The 23882-nt window shown below is 42.9% G+C and overlaps 1 protein-coding gene across 1 annotated transcript; it reads right to left on the bottom strand.

The window, feature by feature from the left end:
* Window positions 1-13674: 13674 nt before the first annotated feature.
* Window positions 13675-21999, bottom strand: LOC144670489 (E3 ubiquitin/ISG15 ligase TRIM25-like). Its single transcript, XM_078532982.1, has 5 exons — window positions 21361-21999; window positions 19221-19316; window positions 16867-17100; window positions 15253-15418; window positions 13675-14534 (listed from the first exon to the last, which is right to left on the bottom strand). Exons 1-5 carry the CDS (start codon window positions 21925-21927, stop codon window positions 13984-13986), a joined length of 1614 nt encoding a protein of 537 aa, XP_078389108.1. The 5' UTR covers window positions 21928-21999; the 3' UTR covers window positions 13675-13983.
* Between the last annotated feature and the right edge of the window lie 1883 nt (window positions 22000-23882).

Consider the following 23882-nt stretch of genomic DNA (forward strand, 5'->3'; position numbering starts at 1 on the left):
ATAACAGAAACAAGACCAATTTACACCTAACTAACAGGTTAGTAGTTAATAGTAATAAAAGTTAAATCGAGGAATTTACATGTGTTTCACTGAACAGGAAGCAATCCTAACAGGCAAACAAAGACTACGTTCAAGTTAAAGTTGATTTTAATCCACTTGTTTATTCCGTTTAATCAGAAGTGAATGTGTGGATTCCAAGACTCACTATGGAGGGAAAGAGGAATAAGGAGACAACTAGAAAAGCGAGGCCTAAGGGGCTGAGTAAAGCAATGACTTCTACCAGCTTAAAGAATGGGATTTTGCACCTGACCTTTTTTTCAATGGGACTAATGTCAATTAGACTATTAAAATGATGCTGTCACACAGTGCGAGCAGTTTATATCAACTAGAAAGCCTGCCTCAAAATTTATACACACTTTTTCAAGCAAGGACATAGCAAAATGGATTCTCCTCTACTCTCCAGGCAACAGGTGCTCATTTTGGATTGGTTCTAATATTTACACCAAATGGAATTTACACCCTGAAGGTGTCTGAAATGGAAAAGTATTTCATCCCCTAGTGCTAACATCCCTTAAAGAAACCTGCCTTTTATTTAGAGCTTGCTTTCTTTATATAGCATCTTTTAACAACCTTAGTGTGTCACAAAATGCTACGCATTCAATAAAGTACTTTCAACGTGCGGTCACTTGTGTAAAGAGCACAAGGAAAGTCCATATTATCACAGAGGAAGTGCACTTCTTAACCCAGAAGGAAGCACCAGTGAAAAAGGTTTAGATCCTGAAATTCTGATGTGAAGAAGTGTTGCTTGTTGTGTTGGATGTTTCACTGCAGTCAGTTCTTGTTTTTTTCATTGACAATGCTGCCAGATTCAGAGCAACTTTATACCCAGTGCGAGATGTACTTGGGCCAGAGATTAACACTGCCAGAATCCAACAAACATTCAGTTCCCCGTTGATCCATAATTGTCATCAATGACAGCAGGATCTTCATATGCTGCTATGGAACGAGTCAATGAAAGGGAAAGCACAGTTTGCCAGCAATCATTAAAGCTAATATTTAGCGGCATCTCTCTGTCAGCTCCAGTTATTTTACACCCATGCTAAGCTAAAAAGATTAATGGCAGTGTCAAAAATTAAACAAATCTATCTACCCTCCGAGATCTCCGCGCTCTTCCAATCCTGGCATCTTTTGCATCCCAATTTTAATAACTGCTTCAACCACCTAAGGTCTGGAATTACCTCCCTAAAGCTTTCTGCCCCTCTACCTTTCTCTCTTCCATTAAGATGCTCCTTAGATCATGCCTCTTTGACCAAATTTTTGGTCACCTATCCTAATATCTCCTTACGTGTCTCAGTGTCCTATGAAGAATGGTGTGATATTTTACTGCAATATAAATGCAAATTATTGTCATACTCAACAACAGTCACTGCTCTGCAATGTACTTCATAGTAGACAAAGCACTTTGAGATGTTTCTGAAAAACTGAGGGTCAATATTAACCTAACCTGCCCACTGGGAAATTGATGAGGTTGGATGCAATGCTGATTATACATCCAGCCTGATTTTATTCCCTATTGAAGTCAATGAGGGATGATATAAAACTGGCATTCCACCTAAACTATGGGTTTCCTGCCTGGCGACTTAGGTTAAAATTACCCCCGAATCTCAAACTGTTTAACTGAGCAACAGAAATGATTAACTTCAGCTAGAGGCATTTGATTTCACACAAACTGTTGCTTGTTTTATATTCTCATTGCAATTAGATGACAATGTCAACTTATTAACTTTTTATTTACCCCAGTTGATGTTTCACTTTAGAGTCATACTCTACAGTATGGAATACCTTCTGACTCCCCAAAGCCTGTCCGCCATCTACAAGGCACAAGTCAAGAGTGTGATGGAATACTCTCCACTTGCCTGGGTGAGTGCAGCTCCAACAACAGTCAATAAGCTCAACACCATCCAGGACAAAGCAGCCCACTTGATTGGCACCCCATCCACAAACATTAACTCCCTCCACCACCGATGAACAGTATATACCACCTACAAGATGCACTGCAAAAACTCATCGAGGTTCCTTAGGCAGCACCTTCCAAACCCGCGACCACTACCATCTAGATGGACAAGGGCAGCAGATAGATGGGAACACCATCACCTGGAAGTTCTCCTCCAAGTCACTCACCATCCTGACTTGGAAATGTATCACTGTTCCTTCACTGTTACTAGGTCAAAATCCTGGAACTCCCTTTTAGCAATGCAGGTGTACCTACACCACATGGACTGCAGCGGTTCAAGTAGGCAGCTCACCACCACCTTCTCAAGGGCAATTAGGGATGGACAATAAATGCTGGCCCAGCCAGTGATGCCAACATCCTGCAAATGAATAAAAAAAACAATAGAATAGGAGACAGGTCTGTGTCTGCAATTTTCCCTCAAACAGTGAATTCTTCATTTTAGTCATCACTGGGATAATTGGCAAATGGATGCTAAAGAGCTCCTCACAGAGAAAGACAGTCTACAGGGCTCCTGGTGTTGGATGATTCCTTTCTTATCCTTCAGGTAGATTAATATAACCAGAGATGTTTGTTAATTCACTTCATTGATTACTGACAAAACATTAATCTTATAACACCCTAAGCAACCATATAGAACAGCACACATTGGCTCTGTATCCAAAACTTAAGGTAAGTAGGCTTAATGAGAAATTGGAAGGATGGTTTCTCCAAGCTTGCTCATGCCAAAGAGTAATCGAATGCTTTCTTCCCTTCTTTCTAACTGAGTAAATCATACCATCTGTCCTTACACCCTTTTGCTTTATGGATTTCCACTGCTAAATGCAGCCTTTACCTCATGTTTTGCCGCTAGCATTTTGACTGGGATTTTCCGGCCCCCCTCATGGTGGGACCCGCCGTGGGAGGTTCAGTGGCCAAGCCAAAGGTCCACTGACTTTCAGTGCCACCTGCCGACCCCGATGACAGGCCGGGGCAGAAAATCCCGCCCTTTGTTTCAAATAGTTTACCAAACAGAAAAGGGAGGCCTCATACTCTTTTCACACCTGACTGTTACTCCCTACTTATTGCCCCTTCCCCCACCCCACACACAGTCCCCTCTTAAACCACCTTCTAATGTACCTGTGGCACTCCCTGCTGTGGTAAAAGCCTGTATTTCAAAGACTTTTCTTGTCAGCAGTACTAAGGCGATCTTTTGAGAACAGACAGGAAAAAGACGAGCTTTTTCAAGATGATTTAATCAAATCCTTTCCATGTAGTAATTTTATTTTTAATCAAAACAAAAGCATTATAAAAACATTTCTCTATTGTCATGCCCAATAAAGGCAATTCATATTCACAACTTTACACATGGACTGAGTTCATGTGGAAGCTTCTAGAACTGTCTTTCATTTGTTTAAAATGGACACTGATGAACTGCTAAGGTGGATGACAAAGGGTCAGGAGACCTTTGCTGATTCAACACAGACAATCAAGCTTCCAGAAAGTTCTGACCAAATAACCACAGGTGGGGTCCTCCCCCTGGAATGGACGTACTGAGACAAATGTTATCTGTGGAATTCACACCTGCCATTGTTCGAAGTTTACTCAAAATGCAGGGTCAATGGATCCTAGACTCTATGGCCCGAATCGTCCATTCAGGATTGGAATCCCTATTTCCGAACCCAGTCAGACAAAATAAGATGGCACTTAGCTTCCTCCAATTTTTCAGGCCTATCTTCCAATGGAGGATCCTGCAGAACTCAGTTAGTGCAGGAATCCTCAGAGGGAGCAGCGAAGAGAGTCCACACAGAAACCATGCTTTTTTTTTTATTCATTCACGGGATGTGTGCCTCCCTGGCTGGGCCAGTGTTTATTGCCCAACCCTCATTGCCCTTCAGAAGGTGGTGGTGAGCTGCCTTCTTGAACCACTGCAGTCCATGTGATGTAGGTACACCTGCAGTGCTGTTAGGAAGGGAGCTCCAGGACTTTGACCCAGCGACAGTGAAGGAACGGTAATATATTTCCAAGTCAGGGTGGTGAGTGACTTGGAGGGGAATTTCCAGGTGGTGGTGTTCCCATGTATCCGCTGCCCTTGTCCTTCTAGATGGTAGCGGTTGTGGGTTTTGAAGGTGCTGCCTAAGGAGCCTTGGTGAATTCCTGCAGTGCATCTTGTAGATGATACAAACTGCTGCTATTGTGTGTCGGTTGCAAAGGGAATGAATGTTTGTGAATGGGATGCCAATCAAGTGAGACTGCTTTATCCTGGATGGTTTATGCTTTATCCTGGTTGGCGGGGGATTTGTGGAGGAAAGTCAGGCAGATGTCCAGGGAGGTCAATATGAGTGATACAGGGGTCAGTTTTATACTTAGCTGGGAGTTAGACTAGTTTTTCTTCTGTATAACATTTCCTGGCTAACTATTCAGGTCGGAAATTTCTGACTCTAATTCAAAGTTGGAGACTTTTTTGGATGGTCCCAGGAAGCAGGGGAATTGCAAATTGGAAGTTAAAACTTCTCAGGCAATTCCTACAGAGTCCTTGCGTTGGGACTTCTGAGAGGTCCCATATCATACCTTGCAGGGTATGTCCGGTCTCCGACCATCCAGAGCTCAGAAAGTCTGGGTCTGTCTCTCCAGGTTTGGAATTCAACAAAGGAAAGCTGATGAGACCAGTTATCTGTCAGTTATCCTATGGCATATAAATGGCTGTTGACCATGTGGCCAAAACTGACTTCTTACACTGAGATCCTTTATTATCCCAAGACTAAGCAGAGAATTGGGCACACTACGATAGAACATGACAGCAGCTACAGAGAAAGACTGTGCCAAATTGCCCTTGAAGCACCATTGTCAGCCAGTCTGAGAGCCAGAATCTGAAACTAGCTGCATGTCACCAAGCAGCCAAAGTACTTAACCTGTTCCAGTTTCAAAGTTTACCTGAGAACCAACCTTCTAGATATTCGACTACAAGCAACCTCACAACTGCAGTGAACCTTTCGCTTTACCAGACCCTCATTTCAATTTCAAATCATCAAATCCATTCAAGAAACCATAGGCCTGCCACATGCAAGGCTGGAAATTATAAATGAGAGACTGGATTAACTGTAATCTGTTAAAGTGCGCTATCTTTATCTATATCCAATCTTTGTGTGTGTGTGTGTGCTTGTGTTTTAACCTCGCGAAAGCTTGCTGCTAAATCATTTAGTTGGAATACACACTCCTCAGGCAATAAAAGATACGCATTTTGCCATACAAGACATCCTGATCGTGGCCAGTAAGACAGCACAAACATTCTGTCCGTGACACCAGCCTTACAAATGGGTCTGTTAAGTAATTCTATTTTGATTGGATCCTTTTGTTTACTCCATGGAAACTGGGACAACCCTGGCTCCCAATACCATCTCCTTTTTATTTACTGCTGACCAAGATTAGGCAAATTTGTATTCAGTGAATCCCAGCTCAATCAAATTCTCACAGCTTGTCTATAGGCCATGAACCTGGATCCGCCAATAAAGGAAGGAAGACAAGCATTCACTTAGCACCTTTCAGAACATCCCAAAGCATATTTCAGGACACAAAACTCCTCCACTCTTCTTCCAAATAATACCATAGAATCTTTTACGCCCAGGTTGGCAGAAGGGGCCTCATTTCATGCCTCATCTGAGAGGAAGCACTTTCAACAGCGCAGCGCTCCCTTGATAGTGCATTGGGAGTACCTGCTGAGGTTATGTGCTCTAATCTCTGGAGTGGGCCTTGAACCCACACCCCTCTGATGGAGAGATGAGGGTGTTACCACAGAGCCACTGTCTTGCCAATGTCCCTGGTTGGACCTTGCGAAGCAGAGGGAACATTAAACCTCCCAAGTGGAAGCGTTCATCCAGTTTGTGAGGCTCTTTAGAAAGATTGTTCCTAAGAAGTTTAATGCCACTGTAATGAGCCAAGAGGCTCCCCACCAGCACCACCCCGCCGCCCCCCCACCATCCCATTCACCACCCTTTCACCTTGATCTACCCTGCATCCCAAATCTGCCCAGTGGTGTCTCTGATTTTAGCCCTGCGTGTTTTTTTGTAAAGTGGCCCTTCAAGCTCTGGCACATTTCAAAGCAAAATACTCCCACTGCGCACAAACACAGCCAGAGTATCTGTGCTGATGGATTGTTCCCAATGGGGACAACAGATGGAATGGGCTAATTAAGGGTAGAAAACAACTACCCTTAATTAGCACATTCCTTAGATAATATCACCACCTTCAACACCTCTTTGTCCTTTTGTCTGTGACGTCTTTTGGCAATCTCCACCCATCAATGGCCCTCTATCCAGCTCTACTTGTCCCACCCCCCCACTTAAACCAGCTTATATTTCACCTCTCTTCTACTTTTACTTAGTTCTGTTGAAGAGTCATGCGGACTCGAAACGTTAACTATGTTCCTCTCCGCAGATGCTGCCAGACCTGCTGAGTTTTTCCAGGTATTTTTATTTTCATTTTTGTTTTGGATTTGCAGCATCCGCAGTTTTTTTTTTGCTTTTACCTCAGTTTCTCGATCTTTATTATATTTGCTGAAGGAGATAGGTTGCCAGTCCAATTGTTCACTAAGGTCCAGGTTGCTCTCGCCATGTCATTATCAGCTTGCATTTCCAGCGTGTTACAGTACAATTATGTTCGAGCCTAACTAATCTTGCATGTCCCTGAGAAGCACCCGTCTAGCAAGATCCAGCCTAATAAGAGAGATGATGTCTGACATACTTGCTTGTTGAGTGTGTATCTTAAACTCTGGTTCCATTCAATTATTTATTAGGCACAAGTTACTGCCCCAGATCATCACTGCAACCTCTGTATAATTATGAACCAAATCTCTCAAGTACCGCAGCCCCGGAACCTAAAACATGAAACATTTCATCGGGTCTAAAAGAATTTTGTTTTCTGCAGAAGGAAAGGGATCAGATGCTGTTTTAATTAATACACAGGGGCCATGCGCTGATATTTCTTTTTTAACCCTCTTGATGTATCCATGAAGATTTGGGCACAGCTCCATCCAAGGCTGATGAGGTCCACTTGCATATTGTTCAGCGCTCCTGGAGTAGCGAGTTATCATTGGATGCATCACATCACAATGACTCAGTGAATCACCTGACACCTGCAATTGAAACTTTGCCTTGCCGATTCGCAGTTGCACGCTGTAAATCCCGTCAGTGTGTAAGATATGGGGCTGCATTGCTCACACTCCCTTCCACCTTACAAAAATCGGCTTCAAACCAAGCGACTGAAAAAGAGCCGGCCTTGCAGCAATAACACAGACTAAACAAGCTCACAGCGGGAATTCTGTCCCTCGCTGGGAGGAAGCCCATCCCGTGAGAGCGACCGGCCAATGCAATTGGCTGGCAGCTCTAGCAGCGCCAGTGCTCAGCTGTAAGGCCCTGGGATGAAGAGAAGATTGACCCCGGAGAAAGGTTTTGGACTAGGAGAGAGGTGTTCTGAAGAAGAGTCATATGGACAGACCATAAGACCATAAGACCTAGGAGCAGAAATTAGGCTATTCGGCCCATCGAGTCTGCTCCGCCATTCAATCATGGCTGATAAGTTTCTCAACCCCATTCTCCCACCTTCGCCCCGTAACCTTTGATCCCCTTACCAATCAAGAACCTATCTATCTCGATCTTAAATACACTCCATGACCTGACCTCCACAGCCTTCTGTGGCAATGAATTCCATAGATTCCCCACTCTCTGGCTAAAGAAGTTTCTCCTCATCTCTGTTCTAAAAGATCTTCCCTTTACTCTGAGGCTGTGCCCTCGGGTCCTAGTCTCTCCTACTAATGGAAACATCTTCCCCACGTCCACTCTATCCAGGCCTTTCAGTATCCTGTAAGTTTCAATCAGATCCCCCCTCATCCTTCTAAGCTCCATCGGGTATAGACCCAGAGTCCTCAAACGTTCCTCATATGTTAAGCCTTTCATTCCTGGGATCGTTCTCGTGAACCTCCTCTGGACCCTCTCCAGGGCCAGAACATCCTTCCTGAGGTACGGGGCCCAAAATTGCTCACAATATTCTAAATGTGGTCTGACCAGAGCCTTATAAAGCCTCAGCAGCATAACTCGAAACATTAACTCTGTCTCCCTCTCCGCAGATGCTGTCAGACCTGCTGCGTTTTTCCAGCTATTTATGTTTTTGTTTTTGTTTCAGATTTCCAGCGCCCGCAGTATTTTGCTTTTATTACAGTAACATCTTGGGGGTTTGGTAGGGGGTTGGTTGCCCCCGATGTGCACAGGGCAACCCCCAAAGGACGTACCCCTCCCTCCGTCCTTCCCTTTTACCAGTTGGGTTAAAAATAACAGCCTGCCAATGCCAACCATACAATGGGGTGGGGCAGTGTAATATCCGGGTCAATTGACCTGTCAACAAGCTCAATTGCCCATTAATTATTTGTTTTAAGACGGTGAGCTGGCTGCCAATTTCAGCACCTACCTTGTTATTGGGACCAGGTCGAGTGTGGGCAGGAAGGTGGTGTACTCGCCACCTGTTATATTTTACATACGCCCCCCCCACAACTGAAAACACGACTGTAAGACCCAGTCCATGGACTCTAGTGAGACCCAGAGGAGAAGTTTGTCAGAAATTAGTTTCTGTGCTGTCTTACCTGTAGTTGAAGGTAACAGCTTGTTACACAGAGGCAAAATAATGAGCTTATGTAGAATGACATAGAATTTTCAGCACAGAAACAGGGCATTTAACTAACTGGTCTAAATCTGTGTTTATGCTCCTCTTGTCCTACTTCATCTCACCTTACCAACCTTTTTTCCCCTCATGCACCAAGCTAGCCTCCCCTTAAACGTATTCATCCTTTTCTCAAGTGCTTTGTGATAATGAGTTCTAACAACTAACAACTCACATTCTAACAACTCTGGGTAAAGAAATTTCTCTTGAATTCCCCATTGGATTTGCTGACTATCTTAAACTTATGAATAAGTTTTATGAATAAATTTTCAATAATTTATATAGATTTTTCTTTTCCCACCTATTTCCATTATTTTTAAATCTACAACTAATACCTTGTCAATCTTTCCACCCCACCCCCACTAGAGCTGTACCTTGAGTTTCCTGCCATCCATTCTTAATTAGCACTTTTCTTAGATAATATCACCACCTTCAACACCTCTTTGATCCTTTTGTCTGTGACATCTTTTGATTATCTGCTCCTATCACTGCTTGCTTGTCCCTACAACCACCCCACCCTCAACTTCTCTCCCCCTGCCCCCCACCTTAAACCAGCTTATATTTCACCCCTCTCCTAACTATACTTCAGTTCTGTTGAAGGGTCATGTGGACCGAAAATGTCGACTCTTTTCTTCTCCACCGATGCTGCCAGACCTGCTGAGTTTTTCCAGGTAATTCTGTTTTTGTTTTGGATTTCCAGCATCCGCAGTAGTTTTTTGTTTTTAAACTTATGACTCCTAGTTTTGGGTCTCCCCATATGCAGGAACATTACCTCTACATCGACACCGTCAAACCTCTCCAGAATTTTAAAGACTCCATTAGGTCACTCCACAGCCTTCTCTTTTCTAGAGAGAAGAGTCCCACCCTGTTCAGTCTTTTCTGATCAACATAACCTCGCAGTTCTGGCATCATCCTGGATAAAGCTTTTTTGCACCATCTCCAGTGCCTCAATATACTTTAGTAAATTCCTCATTACTGGCAATCTTGTGCACTCTTTATCAAACAACATAAACTGAAACCTGTAACTTTGTGCCCCTAGACACAAGGCAGTTTTGACTTTGTGAGATAGTCTAAAATGATATCGAATCAGCAGCTTGCTTTACATCCTTATTTAAGGGAGGATGTAAATGTGTTGGAGGCAGTTCAAAGGAGGTTTACTAGATTGAAACCTGGAATGAGTGGGTTGTCTTATGAGGAAAGGTTGGACAGACTGGGCTTGTTTCCACTGGAGTTTAGAAGAGGGAGGGTGATTTGATTGAAGTATACAAGATCCTGAACGGCCTTGACAAGGTAAATGTCAAAAGGGTGTTTCCTCTTGTGGGTGAGCCCAGAATTAGGGGACACTGTTTTAAAATTAGGGCTCACCCTTTTAGGACAGAGATGAGGAGAATTTTTTTCTCTCAGAGGGTTGTGGAACTTTGGAACTCTCTGCCTCAGAAGGCGTTAGAGGTGGGGTCACTGAATATTTTTAAGGCAGAGGTAAATCGATTCCCTTGCCCAACAAGAATCTAAGGTTATCGGAGGTTAGATGGCAACGTGGAAATCAAAACACAAGAAGATCAGCCATGATCTTATTGAATGGCGGAGTAGGCTCGAGGGGCCGAATGGTCTACTCCTGTTCCCATTCATTATGTTCTTATCTCTCCAGATATTTGTTTCTATTGAAGTCAACAAAAATAAAATTGGGTGGAAATACAAAACAGGTGACTCACTATCAGCCTCTTTACACTGTCGCAGAGTCAGAACTTATCTCCCAGATTCCAAACCCAATAAGGAAGACGGAGCATTGTGAGGTGAACACTGTTTAAACACCAAAGCTTGGAAATTACTGTTGGGTGACATTAGTGGACCATTGCTTAACTGGTTCTCCTGCAATCTTTGTGTTAGTGGCAGCATCAACTTGTTCCTATTAACCAAATTAACACCTAGATTAAAATAACAGAGAGGGGAGCTCCAGGTGAATGTGGTAGATATGAAATGACAAATTTCTTCACATCATGCCTCAACTTACTTACGCTGTATCCCAAAATGTTACTTTCTAAAAGAGCCCCATCTAATGCACATTCAAATCTACCAACACAAACGTTTCCATTGGCTCCTCATGGAGCCTGGTTCATAGATCGGCCTCTCCCTCATTGAAATGATGAGCAAATCTTGTGGTCCCCACTGACAGATTTGCAGGCGGGGAGGAGGGGCCTGCAAAATTCCCTGGCTGACCTGCCCACTGCCCACCCCCGACCTGTCCACAATTTTAGGTGAAGCAGGTGAGGCCTAGGGCAGCGCACCCCAGATGAGGCACTTAACTGGCCAATTAAGGGCTGCTTCCCATCTGGCCTCAATTTTGAAACTGGCAGGAGGAGGTCAGGCCAGGGGGAAAGCCCAACAGGTCACCCTGACCGGGCCTTGAGTGTGAAGGGGGATTGGGGCACCTCCGTCAAGGGCCCATTTCCACATTGGGCAACCCCCTCTCACCAAGGTCTGCCCTCACCCTCTCCCTCCCCGCAGGTATCCCCTCCACCAACCGCCTCCCCCCCCACCACCCCTAACAAGCCTCTCCATCAAGACCCCAACTCAGCATCCCTTGGGCCTCACCTCCAAACCATAACCCCACCCCCCCCACCAATCTGAGACCAACAGCACCCCCCTCCCTGCACTTACCTTGTCCTGGATTCCACAACTTAGAATCTGGGGACTGCTTCTAGTCCCAGTCCTGGCTGCCGCTGCCACTGGGGCTACAGAGATGATAGGCTGGCAGCTCACCGAGGCAGCATCTCTGCCCAGGTGAGGGCTAAATAGAAGCGGGGCTGGCGTGATCGGCAGGGTTGCATCCCCTGCCAACACTTCAGGTGGCAGAAAGGGCGGGAAATGCTGCCCTTCGAAAAATCCTGCCCAATATTTCACTGGATTAGTTTTGAATTTATCCTCCTTTCAAGTGCAAGCTGACAACTAACATCGCCAGAGCAAATTAACTGATCATTTATCCTATTACCATTTGTGGGACCTTTGCTAAGTACCGTTTGGTTGCTGTGTTTGCCAACAAATCAATGCCTACGCTTTAGAAAAGTAACTCACTGGATGTAAAGTGTTTGGGACGTTCGAGAAAGGTGTAATAAAAATGGAAATTTTTTCTTTGATTTACCTTAAGTTTTACTGAAACTCTTTCATGTCATCTTCAGAGATCAAACAGACACAGAAGTGTTTGCTAAACCTTTTATTAGTTGGAAAAAGGAAGCAAGCAAAGTGTACAAGACATCATTCGTCATAACAATTATATGTTCAAATGTCATATACACCATTTGTTTATAATCAAATCGCAAAAAGGCTATCAAGAAACATGTAATAAAGGCAGGTAAGCGTTGAGGAGGTACAGAGCGGCAATGATCTCACCGAACAGCGCAACAGGCTCAAGGGGCTGAATTGCCACATTTTCTTCCAGGAAGTTGCCTCCTTAACAGAAGTCAAAGTGGCACTATATTCATCGAGTAAAAACATGGGCCACATTTTCCTGGTCCAGTCACCACAAGAAATTAGAGAAGAAGTTATTAAGAAAAGTTACAAATTCCACTTTCTCAGCAGTTTATCGAACTAGATTATTCTGACACATTTGATCCAGAATTTTGCTACGAGGCGGTTTGGGATAGGGGGAAAAAGAGAAATATTTGGGATTGAAGAAACATTCCTGCCCCACCACAATAGTCACAAACCATCAGTTTATAATTTGACCACTTAGCTGTTTCAGCATTACAATAAAACACATCAATTTGGTCCAGCGCATTCATAGTTTTTGAGGGCAGAAAAGTAAAACCCTCAGAACAGTCTTACAGGGGAAACAGTGGCAGAAGGGGATTCTCTACAAACTCCTTTAAACACACTTTATTGATATCCATTGACTATCCTTGTGAGCCAGATTCTCCAGCTGCAGGGTCCACTGAATTGCTCATTAGTAGAGCTGGTGCTGACACAATGGGCCGAATGGCCTCTTTCTGTGCTGTAACAATAATAATTCTGATTCTGTGGCAATTCAGAGAAGTCTTAGGCTGGGATTTTCCAACCCCCTGCAGTGGCGGCTGCAGAGTATGCAGCGGGCAAGACAGAGGTCCATTGACTTTCGGCGGGACCGGACAATCCTGGTGGAAAATCCCGCCCTTAGTTTCATTCGTGGCCCCGCACCCTCCTCCTCCAAAACCAAAGCCTGAGCTAATGCTGCCAATTAGAAATACCAGGGGATAAGCAGTGGTCCCTCACCAATCAGGAATTCCAGATCTTGGCTACAGGTAGAGATAACCATTCTCCCCAAGAGAGTAGTAGTTTAAGTATGGCTGAATCCTTTCCTCCCAGGCCAAAAAGCTTGATGGAGTTCCTGCAGAACTTTACAGATTAAGAAATGAATGAACTCTCTTGTTACGGGTCACCCTCTAAGCAAAACTTAGGAATAGTTACTGACTCACCCGATCGAAAAAAGATTGCAAAATGCTCTTTCTGGTTAAATTAATATTCAGCTAATTAGATACATTTCACTTTTCAGCTAATTTCCTGCTTCCTTAATACGTAATTTAAGTGATAATTGCCTATTCATGTTCTCATTAATGGCATTACATAGATTGTACAGTTTCGAAATGATTCCTACCACTCCTTGCACTCATCGGTATCTTGGCAACACCTTAATAATTGTGTTAATGGGAAACCTGGTATAATTCTTACCAAACAGAAAATGCTGGAAACACTCAGGTCAGGGATGGGGGAATGATGTTTCAGCTTGACCTGATCTGCTGAGTGTTGCAAACACTTTGTTTGTATGTCAGATTTCCAGTGTCTCTGATGTTTCACTTGTTATACATACTGTTGTTTCCAGCAGCCAAGCTTGTTGCTATTACTTAACAGTTTGCCTCAGTGTGTTATCACTGAAGCTGTGAAAGAGGGTTTTTAACAAAAAAAATCCTTCAATTTTTATTTCTCTTTAATATTTTTATTTATTTCTAAGAATTGTGCAGCTGGTGGCATAGCAGCCCCATATTTGACATACTTCCTCAGCAATAATTCTAGTCTAAAAGCTTTAAAAAGAATAAATTCCATGACTCAGCTCACCCAGCAAAGAACTTCATGTGATGGGAGCACATAATCAGAAATTTGGGTACCAAGGCATTTGCAGCCTGTGAATATTTCCTTCCATCAAAACTAACAGAAGGGGAAATAATTTGGGCCTCGAATTGGAGCTCCTGAAAGTTGAAGCTTTATGTTGGTACTGCTAGATCATAATCATAAAATTTACTCTAATCCTGACCATTCTAATCCTTCCCTCGTGTATTCCAGGGTGGAGGCTCCAAAGCCAGTGTGTTATTTGTCCCTGAGTTTATAAAGCAGCAGGCAGGATAGACAGGTTCTGTAAATGCAACATCATATTTGTGTAGCAGAGTTGTACTATCATCGACAGAGTAAAATGATACAGAACCACCATCAAAATTGAGACACACTCTGATAGTTTGAGGTGTCACCCATGCTAATTTATATTCTGTATTATTGTGCCAAGCTGAGAAATAATTGTTGCTGTTCCACTGTATACACCATGATTTTTCACTTTGACTCAGGCTAAGTCCTACATTGATGCTTTTGTAAGCAATCCCAATTGCCCAGCCAGTACTGTGCTTGGTGGAGATGTCCCAGTAATAACAATCCTGAGAGAACTTCTGCGAGCACAGCACTTGGAAGTTATTAGTGAATCTTTCAGGATTATTGTCATAGGACTGTGCATAATTACACCAAAATATCTTCCTGTTTCCTTCTGACAAAGCGACCTGCATGTGTGCTGTCTTTGGGTCAAAGGTGAGTTCACAGAATTCTGGAATCAAAAGAAAGTAGTTTGAGAACAGGTGGTACTATGACAGTAATATTTCCCGAACACAACCATTCCCACCCTCTGGTTAAAGGAATTGATAGATGAGAAAAGATCAAGGTCCATCTAGTTTGTCTTATGTCTTTACCAAGATTGTAGAACAAGCTTGAATTTATATAGTATCTTTCAAGACTTTAGGTTGTCACAAAGTGTGATACAGCCAATGAAATATTTTAAGTGTTGTAATGCCAGAAACATGGCAGCCAATTTGCAGATAGCAAATTCCCACAAACAGCAATGTGATAATGACCAGATTATTTATTTAGTGAGTGCTGATCGATGTATAGACATTGATCAGGACACAGAGGATAACTTCCTTGGTCTTCTTCAAAAAAGTGTCATGAACCTTTTACATTCACCCTATTTAACATCTCATTCGAAAATGCAGCACTCTCTCAGTACTGCACTGGAGTGCCAGCCTAGATTTTGTGCTCAATTCTCTGGAATGGAATCTGAATCCATACCTTCTGAATCAGAGGTTAAGGGTATTATCACTGGGCCACAGCTAACATCTTCATTGATTAATAGCTGCAGATGGTTAGACTCTGGCTTAGGAGAGACTGGATTCATTTTAGAGTACACATTTCAAAGACTAGTTTCCTCAGTAAAAGTATTCAGACCAGCATTTACACTGTAATGAGTGCAAGGAAATGAGAATTCTAACCTCCATACTTGAATATCTCCTGCCAAAATTTGTCCAGTTCAGGTTTGAGATTTGAGATTAGCTTTAAAGCGTATTTGCATATGAATTGTAGTCTTCTGTTGTATACGGTTACAGCTTCTTCTGGTTTAAGAAGATGTGTGACTTGTTTGGGTATCGATGAAGTGGCCTAAATGAGTATGTAATTAAAGGAACAAATTATTAAAATAGAATTCTAATGTTCCATCTTTTGTTTTAATTAATGTTCAGGGGCAGAGTTCACCCACTCCTTCTCTACAACCCCCAATGCCACAAAACTTCGTTTTCAAAATGGATGGGAAATCCTTTAATAGCCTATTGTGGAATTCCTGAAATGGGAGAAGCTCCCTCCATCACACCCACCCTATAATTTTCACCTCAAACGATTGATTGCATCTTTCACACCTTGCTTCTCATTGACCAGCTCTGTGACTGCTGTCAGTTCCTCTTCAAAGTCAGGCAAATAGAGACATGAGGTCCCACCACACAGGAACACCCCCATCTCATTTTCCTGTCTCGCTCCCTTTGAAGAAGGCTCCAGACATACTATTTGTGCAATTTACTATCTAGAAACTAATAGCCAGGCCCACTTGAGTGTATCCTGCTGGATACGCTGGCACTGAATATGTAACTCATGAACTACGCAAGGATCAGACACATACTCCCCACTGGACTGGCCGAGTGGGATTCTGTTCTCGCCAGCCACCACTCTGTAGCGTACTCACTCCTTAGATCACAAAGGCAAAAAGGAGACCCCAATCACTGCCACAGCATTGCATGATTCCCTTTCTCACTCAGGGCACTAAAACCTAGACAGATTCCAGATCAGATATCTCACTGACCAGACCACTTACCATCAGCTGTCTACCTCACAGGGCCAGCAGCTAAGACATGCACAAACTCTCCTGAAAACACGAAAATATAAAGGGCTACTTTTGCGATGGGTCTACTCATGCCCACCAGTCATCTAACGCAGAATGACCCATTCTTTTCACTGGACAAGACAGTAATTAAGTGTCCCATTAACTGGCAAGAAGTTACAAAAGTATGCAACTAAAATAGGATCTCTGTGGAAAAAAAACATACTGTGAAAGTTAGAATGGAACACGATATAATAAAGGACAGAGAAAAACTATCTGTCACATGCAGAGTACAATCTCTCCAACCCCCGTTTCACACAACCTCCTGAAGTTAATGACTCTCTTATTTAACCTTGGTATCTAAGCTAACCTGTATTTTAGTCTTTTACACTGATATTTTCCAGCTCGATCATGCCCATCTAACTGAAATAACTAATCCATCTGCTGAGAATCTGCTTCGTTCATCATTGCAAAATCCTCATAAGACCAGAGGTCTGTGCTTCTTCAATAAAGGAAAGCCCAGGTTTCCGAATATCAAAAAGATTCCTAAGGCCAGGTATCACTCTAGACGTCCTTTGGACGTTCACCAAAACCTTGATATGGATCCACATTGAACTTCCTCATGAAAAATGTTTCTCACTCAGAATCTTAATCTGAAGTTGGTAAATTAATATTTTACTTTGGCAATGAGTACACCTCAGCATAAGACAATTTCATTATAAGCTGAGGTACGTTTTACCTTCAAGAACCTCCACTGGTCCTTCTCCTTTGCCAAAGGTTCGATTTGACTTTTGGTGTTGCTGAGTTCTTCAACATGTTCAAGAATTTGCCTTGAAGCTGCTTCAAACCTTATCTCAATTTCCATGTACTCTTCATCTATTAGCTTCCTCATAGATTCTTCTTTTGTTATAAGAAGCTTTTTGATCTCCTTGAACTTTTCTCCCATCAATATCTTCATCTTGGTTGCAGTTTCCTGAATGTCATCAAATACGGTAAATATTTTTTGTTGACTTAATTACAAAGATATATAGATTACTGGGAAACAATCAAAATGGCACTTTAATATCAACTAGGAAAAATGAGAGGTGCTCTGCTTTTAACATAATTTTTGTTTGGTTTACAGATCTGCCAGTGTAGCATGTTGTCAATATGCCAAACAGAGCACTGGGATATATGTCCATCCCCAGGGATTCCCACAGAATAAAACCCCAAGCTGGTGAGCAAAGACCAGATACAAAGCTGCAGGGAACCTTCCCAAATCTGCTCTTGTAGATCAGCTGATTGGACAAAAAGCTGCAGAGGTGGACAATTAGCAGAACACTTGCCAGATGCAATTTGGAAGTAGAGTGCCGTGGGGAGAGCAATGCAATTTTTTTAAAACGCTGTCACGACATTTCAGCCCAAGGGAGCAAACCAACAGATATTTTAACAATCCGTTTGGTACTTAGTGATTTTCGTAATTTGTTCCGCTATAAATATTTACTTTAAAATCATTGAAATTTCAATGTCACTATGGCTAAACATAATTACTGCCTTTGTTCCCCTCCAATAGTCCTTACTTCTGGTTCTTAGATGAAGCCTTCCTCTCATAGCTTCTGTGAATTCTCCTTCCTTTCTCTCTTCCATCCTAATGGCATTTTTACTCACTCTTTGGTTAAATAAAGCTCTCAGAGTTCAAGTAACGGAAGCTGACCTTTTTTTGCTCACTTTTTTTCCTACAGCTCTACGTAGGTAAGGAACACTCACTGCCCATCCCACCACCTGGCTCTGTGAATCCCCTATCACAGGCAGAAGAGCTTCTATTTTAACTTTGGACAGACATGGGGCAGAGGTGAGTAGCAAATTTTAACAACTCTTTAGTTGATGGTTATGTTCTTCTTTTACCCAATGGCTGTTCTTCTTCTTGTCCTCCTCAATCCTCGTTTCCATCCGTTCCCTCAATGCAAGGGTTAGAAGAGCAAAAATTAACACTGAGCCACGAGAGGAAACATTAGAACACGTGCCCAAAGGTTTGGTAGGCGTTAAGGAACATCTTAAAGGAGAGAGAAGCATCGAGGTTTAGAGAAGAACTTACAGAACTTAGGAGCTAGACAGCTGAAGGCACTGTTGCCAATGGTGGGGCAAAGTAAACTGTGCCTTGTCACATCCTTGAGATTTCTCAAAGTGCTTCTGGGTCACCACTGTTATAAATTAGACGTTAGTGGCTCAGATTGGCTGTCCTTGCAGAACTAAGGAGAAGAAGAGGATGAGCCAATTAGCCATTCCCCCAGCTAGGCACACAATCTCCTTGGAGAAACAAAGAAGAAAAATATGTTTTGGCCACCCAAGAATAAACTGGGAAATTCCTCTCTGACCCCCAAAGGCATGAAAGACAGGCCACTGGAGTCTGCAGTTATGAATATCAATCATTCCAATCACTCCCCCCAACCATTTTCTATCAGTTGACTTCTCCTTTACTTTCAGGGATTCATCCAGGTTCATTTTGACTCTGTAACGCTCAGTGACATGGAAATTTCATGTTGCTCAGAGCAGGTTTGTCAATAGTTTTCTTAACAGATGCATTATTTCTTGTTGTGGGATATTTACAGGGAACCTCTTCAGTCTGTCAGCCTAACCTAGATTGCCAATTCCAATTTCGACCTTATTCCCAAATTCAATGACACTCTAAACTCTGGTTCAAGTTCACTGTCTTTATCCTTCACTGCCTAGCAGACCTCCACAGATTCAACTCCATGACCACAGAAAACTTGAGTGGGACTTGGAACAGAGACCTGGACATTAAGCAATGGGGGTAAGATTAGGAAACACATGGAGACAAACATCAATGGACAGTTTGCAAAATGTCTGAAGGTGCAAGTGGGATACATACTGCACCCCACAGAAAGTGCATATTCCATCTTTCCTTGAGAACCTGCTGTCGGAAGGGTTGCAGCTTCTGCCACTTACTTCCAAGGCATGTCTCCACATCTAATCTATCTGGATTTTAATGCAAGAAGGCAGAGCTGCCTTGTAAGTGTTGTGAAATCACAACTGCATCATAATACAATTTCAGTAAGTCCACTGAGAAACCAGATTGTGTAGATCTCTACTTACTTTGACAGAACGGTGCTCATTTGCCATAGAATCAAGTTTTCCTTCTGCTGCTTTTATTTCGTCAGATATTTCTCCAAGAATACTTTGAACATCCACCTTAGAAAATTGTGAAATGCAACAATTATCTTGATTGATTGTATACATAACAGGTTTCCTTGGGTCAATCTGTAAACCTTTGCATCCACTTTCTCTCCTCCTATGTGATAGTGTAGCTATTGAGAAACCATTTCCTTTGATGGTGAAATCAAGAACTTGGGAACTTGGTGGGGGGGGGGTGGGGTGTGTGTGTGGGGGTCTGGGAGTCGGTGGGGGGAGTGGGGGTGTTCAGATGTCGGGGGGGTGTGGTGGGGGGGTTGGAGGGCGGGGCTGGAGGTGGGGGGGGGGATGAGCTTGAAAATGGGGGGTGGGGTCGGGGGTCCGGAGGTCAGAGGGGGTGGTGGGGGGTCCGGAGGGGGCAGGGATCTGATTTCAGGGGGGGGCGGGTTGAGGTTGGTGTGAGGGTGAGGTGGGGTTTTCGGAGGTCATGGGGGGATGGGTCTTTACAATAGTTACTCAGAAGTTAGAAGAGGTTTTAATTCTTCTAATTTTTTCTGGGTAGCTGTTGGTATGATCCCAGTGGAGCCATCCAAAGTTTGCGACTTAACTTGCATTTTTGGATGGTTCCCAGCGCAGCGCAATTGTCCAGAAGAAGTTAGCTCTTCTGGGCAATTGCCTTGCAAAACCTGACCTGGGGACCCCCCAAATCTGATGCTGGGAAGCACAGAAGTTGCAGGCCTTTCTTTCCTTCTGGGTAGTAATTCCCACATTCTGCCCTTCACCCTGTAGAGCAATCCTTCCATTTAAGCAGTAGTGTTCATTGCTTCATTTACATAGCACCATGCTCTACCTCAAGGTACCCCAAAGTTTGTTCACAGATCATCGAGTGAGTCTGAAGTTTCTATTGTGATGGAGGGAAACACGCCAGCGTCTTTGCACACAGCAAGGTCCCACAAATAGCAATATGATAATGACCAGATAATCTGTTTTAGTAATGTTGGATGAGGAATGCAAAAATAAAAGTCACAATTACTGTCCCCATCCTCCATAGTCAAAGACTTTCAATTCCAGAGACTTGAGCACATAATCTAGGCCGACATCAGTGCAGTACTGAGGGAATGCTACATTGATGGAAGTGCCATGTTTCAGATAAGACATCAAACCAAGGCCCTATTTGCTCTTTCAGATCGACAGAAAACATCCTATGGCATCATTTTGAAGAAGAGTACGGGAGTTCACTCAGTGTCATGGCCAATATTTATCCCTAAATTAACATCGCACAAAAAATTACCATTGCCACATTGCTGGTTGTGGGATTAAGCTCGGTGTAAGATTTGCTGCCGAATTTCAACATCACAACAATAGCTACACGTGAAGTTCGTCGTTGCTTATAAAGTACTTGGGAATATCCTGAGATGGTGAAGGCTACTAGAGACATAAAAGTCTTTCTTTTACACTCAGCCTTGACCAGTGCTGCTCCACCAGCATTTGGAAGGTGGTCAATTGTGGAAGACTCCTTTCTTTGTGCTTTGCCCCTCTGTGTGTGCAGTTCGTCCGAACGCTAGAACAAAGATCAAGGATGTGTGGTAAAGGAACAGGAGGAGGTCATTTAGCTTCTGAAGCCTGTTCCACCATTCAGTGATATGTGATCTAACTCGATATATCCGCTTTTGCCCATATTCCTTAAAATTTTGGTTAATTGAAATCCATCAATCTCAGATTTAAAATCGACAATTCATCTAATATCAACAGTTGTTTGTGAGAGAGTTCCAAACTTCTATTACCTTTTGCATATTTTCCTAACTTCACTCCTCAAAGGTCTAGTTCTAATTTTTTAGAATATGTCCCCTAATTCTAGAACTCTACAATCAACAGATATAATTTATCTCTATCCACTGCATCTGTTTACCTTAATATCTTAAATTCCAATCAAACCACACTTTAACCTTCTAAATTCTGGGGAATACAACCCTAGTTTGTGTAATCTCTCACCTTTGGTGTCTAAGGGGATTGGTACTGAGCTATGTCATACTGCCAAACTGGATGAAACTGGACACCAGGAAGTTCCTACTAACACTGCACATTCCTGCGAAAATAGTCTTACCTGTTTCTCTTTACACCGTTCCTCTAATGAGGTTATTTTACAGCTTTTGTGTGTAGGCTTACAAGAGTCACACACAAAAATGCCGTGTGTTGTACAAAACAGTTCTTGGATCTTCCTGTGCTCTTTGCATTTCCATTCTTGCAGGTCTCTGATCGGACTTGTTATTTCATGATCCTGGTAAGCGGCATTCTGAATGTGAGGCTTCAGGTGGGAGAGACAGTAGGAGGCCATGCAGGTCAAACATGTCTTTTCAGCCTTGAGAACCGTCTCAAAACACCAGTCGCAGGGAACATCGTCACCATCTCCCGAAAATGCTGCTGGCTCTTGGATGAGCTGGTCGATGAGAGCAACCAAAAGTGCATTTTTCTTTAGCACCGGTTTCTCGGTGTAAGGCTGCCTGCACTGTGGGCACTGAATGTCCTGATTTAGACTTCTATCTTCCCTCCATACCTCCTCGAGGCATTTAGAACAGAAATTATGGCCACAATTTGTGGTCACAGGATCATTCAACAACTCCAGACATACAGGACAGGCCAATTCTTCCTTCAAGCAACTCAAGGCAGCCATTGTCTAGCGTGTGGCCACCAACAACGTGGCCCCTTCCAGGAAATTGACTGTGAAATAAAAGTGAAACTGATCTCAAACAAGTTAAGCAAAACCGTTGCTTCTGCGCAAGTCTTCACTACGAGGCCAAGGAAATCCTGGTTGGAAAATGACTCCTTATCTGGGTTTAGTATGCAGTTGAAGTAATAAAAGCACTGCATGTGGCAAAGCGTGTTTACAGGGTATTGATTTTTAATTGGTTTTGGGGGTTTTTCAAACGGGGAACGAGCAATTTGTTTTAAATAAAGGCAAAATACTGCGGATGCTGGAAATCTGAAACGTTTTGTTCGCTAGTGATGGTGAAATCACTAACTTGTACGTGATTTCGGCTGTGTCGCCAGTAGGAGCCAAGGTTAGGAGGAAAACACCATTGGTCTGAGATTCGTGCTCCAGCAGAATAAAACAGGTCACGAATTCCTTAAAGATTTCCCGACCGCTCGCAGTCCAGCAAGCAGTAGCTCTTAATATTGATTAACAGATGTAAAAAAAAAATACATTTTTAAAAATACTAAAATCCGAGTCTTAGTCTAAACAAGTAAAATGTGGCAGGTCTCTGGATGTTTTCTGCTTATACTTCATATTATTACAGGGTGACAATTATAATCATCCTCTGGAGTTGTTTCATTCTGGTTTGTATTTCGGTTTTTTTTACCCCTGAGGGAGATTTAGGGAATTGTTTTTAAACCAGTTCGTTTAAAAGGGTCAATACAGAAGTGGAAAGTGGTACAAACGGATCCGCAGAACGGTCTATGACGGAAGAGGGGGAAGGGTGGAGAGAGACGGAGCAAGAAATGGGCGGAATAGAGAAAGGAGAGGGCGAGGGAAAGACAAATAGTTGGAGAGTAGACAGGAAGAAAAATAGTCATTTTGCCGCGTGGTATTAATTCGAGTCTCTGATGCAGGTAGCAAAAGTTCATGCGTTTGAAATTAAGTGTTGGTGCTCAACTACACAGCAGCATGATATTCGACTATTGAAAATAAATTGATGTTTTGTGTTTTAACTTAAAACTCTCATGCTTGTTGACAGGGCTCCTGATTGGTTATAAAACCATAAGATTTAGAGCAGAAGTAGGCTGATCTGATAATCCTCAACTCCACTTTTCCCCATAACCCTTCATTTCTCTTACTGATTAAAAATCTTTCTCCACCTTGAATATACTTAAGGACCCAGCCTCGACAGCCCGCTGTGGTAAAGAATTCCACAGATTAACTACCCTCTGAGAGAAGAAATTCCTCCTCATCCCTGTTTTAAATGGGCGACCCCTTACTCTGAGATTATGCCCTCTGAACCTAGACTGTTTATGGATGATGTCCAATCTTTCCATGTGTGAAATATCTCATTCAGGTCATTTCTGATGAGCGTTTGGCTATAAGTTCTTCCTATGGTTACCAAGACACATGATTGACCCATTCTACTAAATATTCTTCAATTGGAACATTTGCAATGGTAGGATTTGGAACTGAGACTATAGCAAGGAGAGGTTGTTCCCTGATCTGGTGAGGGGTGCATCTTGCCTGTTACAGCCTTGGGAAGGCATGCCTCAGTTATTGGCTGACTCTCCGTCATAAATCCCACACCTGAGATTGGCCCTGATTTTGACACTTCCATTCAATTATCCCCCTCAACCTGGAACACCGTTTCTAAGAATCTCTGACTTGCCACATTCAGCAGAACTATATCTTCAATCATGATTTGGTCATTTCTTCTAACTCCTATCTGTCCATTACCTCCTTTGTTGTGCATTAATCCTCCTGGATTAATTTTACTTTGTTGAAGACACAAGTTTGTCTATGTGGTCCTCTGATAGTTGGATTCCTCACTGTGACAAGCAACTGGCCTGAATCAGTTGTTAAGTTTGGGAAACCGCAATGTTTCTCCTATTTTAATGTAAATAAACTCAAATTTTCTTAACTTTTCT

Source organism: Cetorhinus maximus, chromosome 2 (genome assembly GCF_964194155.1).
Source record: "Cetorhinus maximus chromosome 2, sCetMax3.hap1.1, whole genome shotgun sequence".
NCBI classification, from domain to species: Eukaryota; Metazoa; Chordata; class Chondrichthyes; order Lamniformes; family Cetorhinidae; genus Cetorhinus; species Cetorhinus maximus.

Coding starts and splice junctions, on each gene's coding strand:
- LOC144670489 (XM_078532982.1), bottom strand. CDS start 21,927: ATGGCTGCCTTGAGTTGCTTGAAGGAAGAATTGGCCTGTCCTGTATGT. Junction 19,317..21,360: donor AACGGTGTAAAGAGAAACAG/GTAAGACTATTT, acceptor CAATTTTCTAAG/GTGGATGTTCAAAGTATTCT. Junction 14,535..15,252: donor GGAGATATTCAAGTATGGAG/GTTAGAATTCTC, acceptor TTTTGATTCCAG/AATTCTGTGAACTCACCTTT.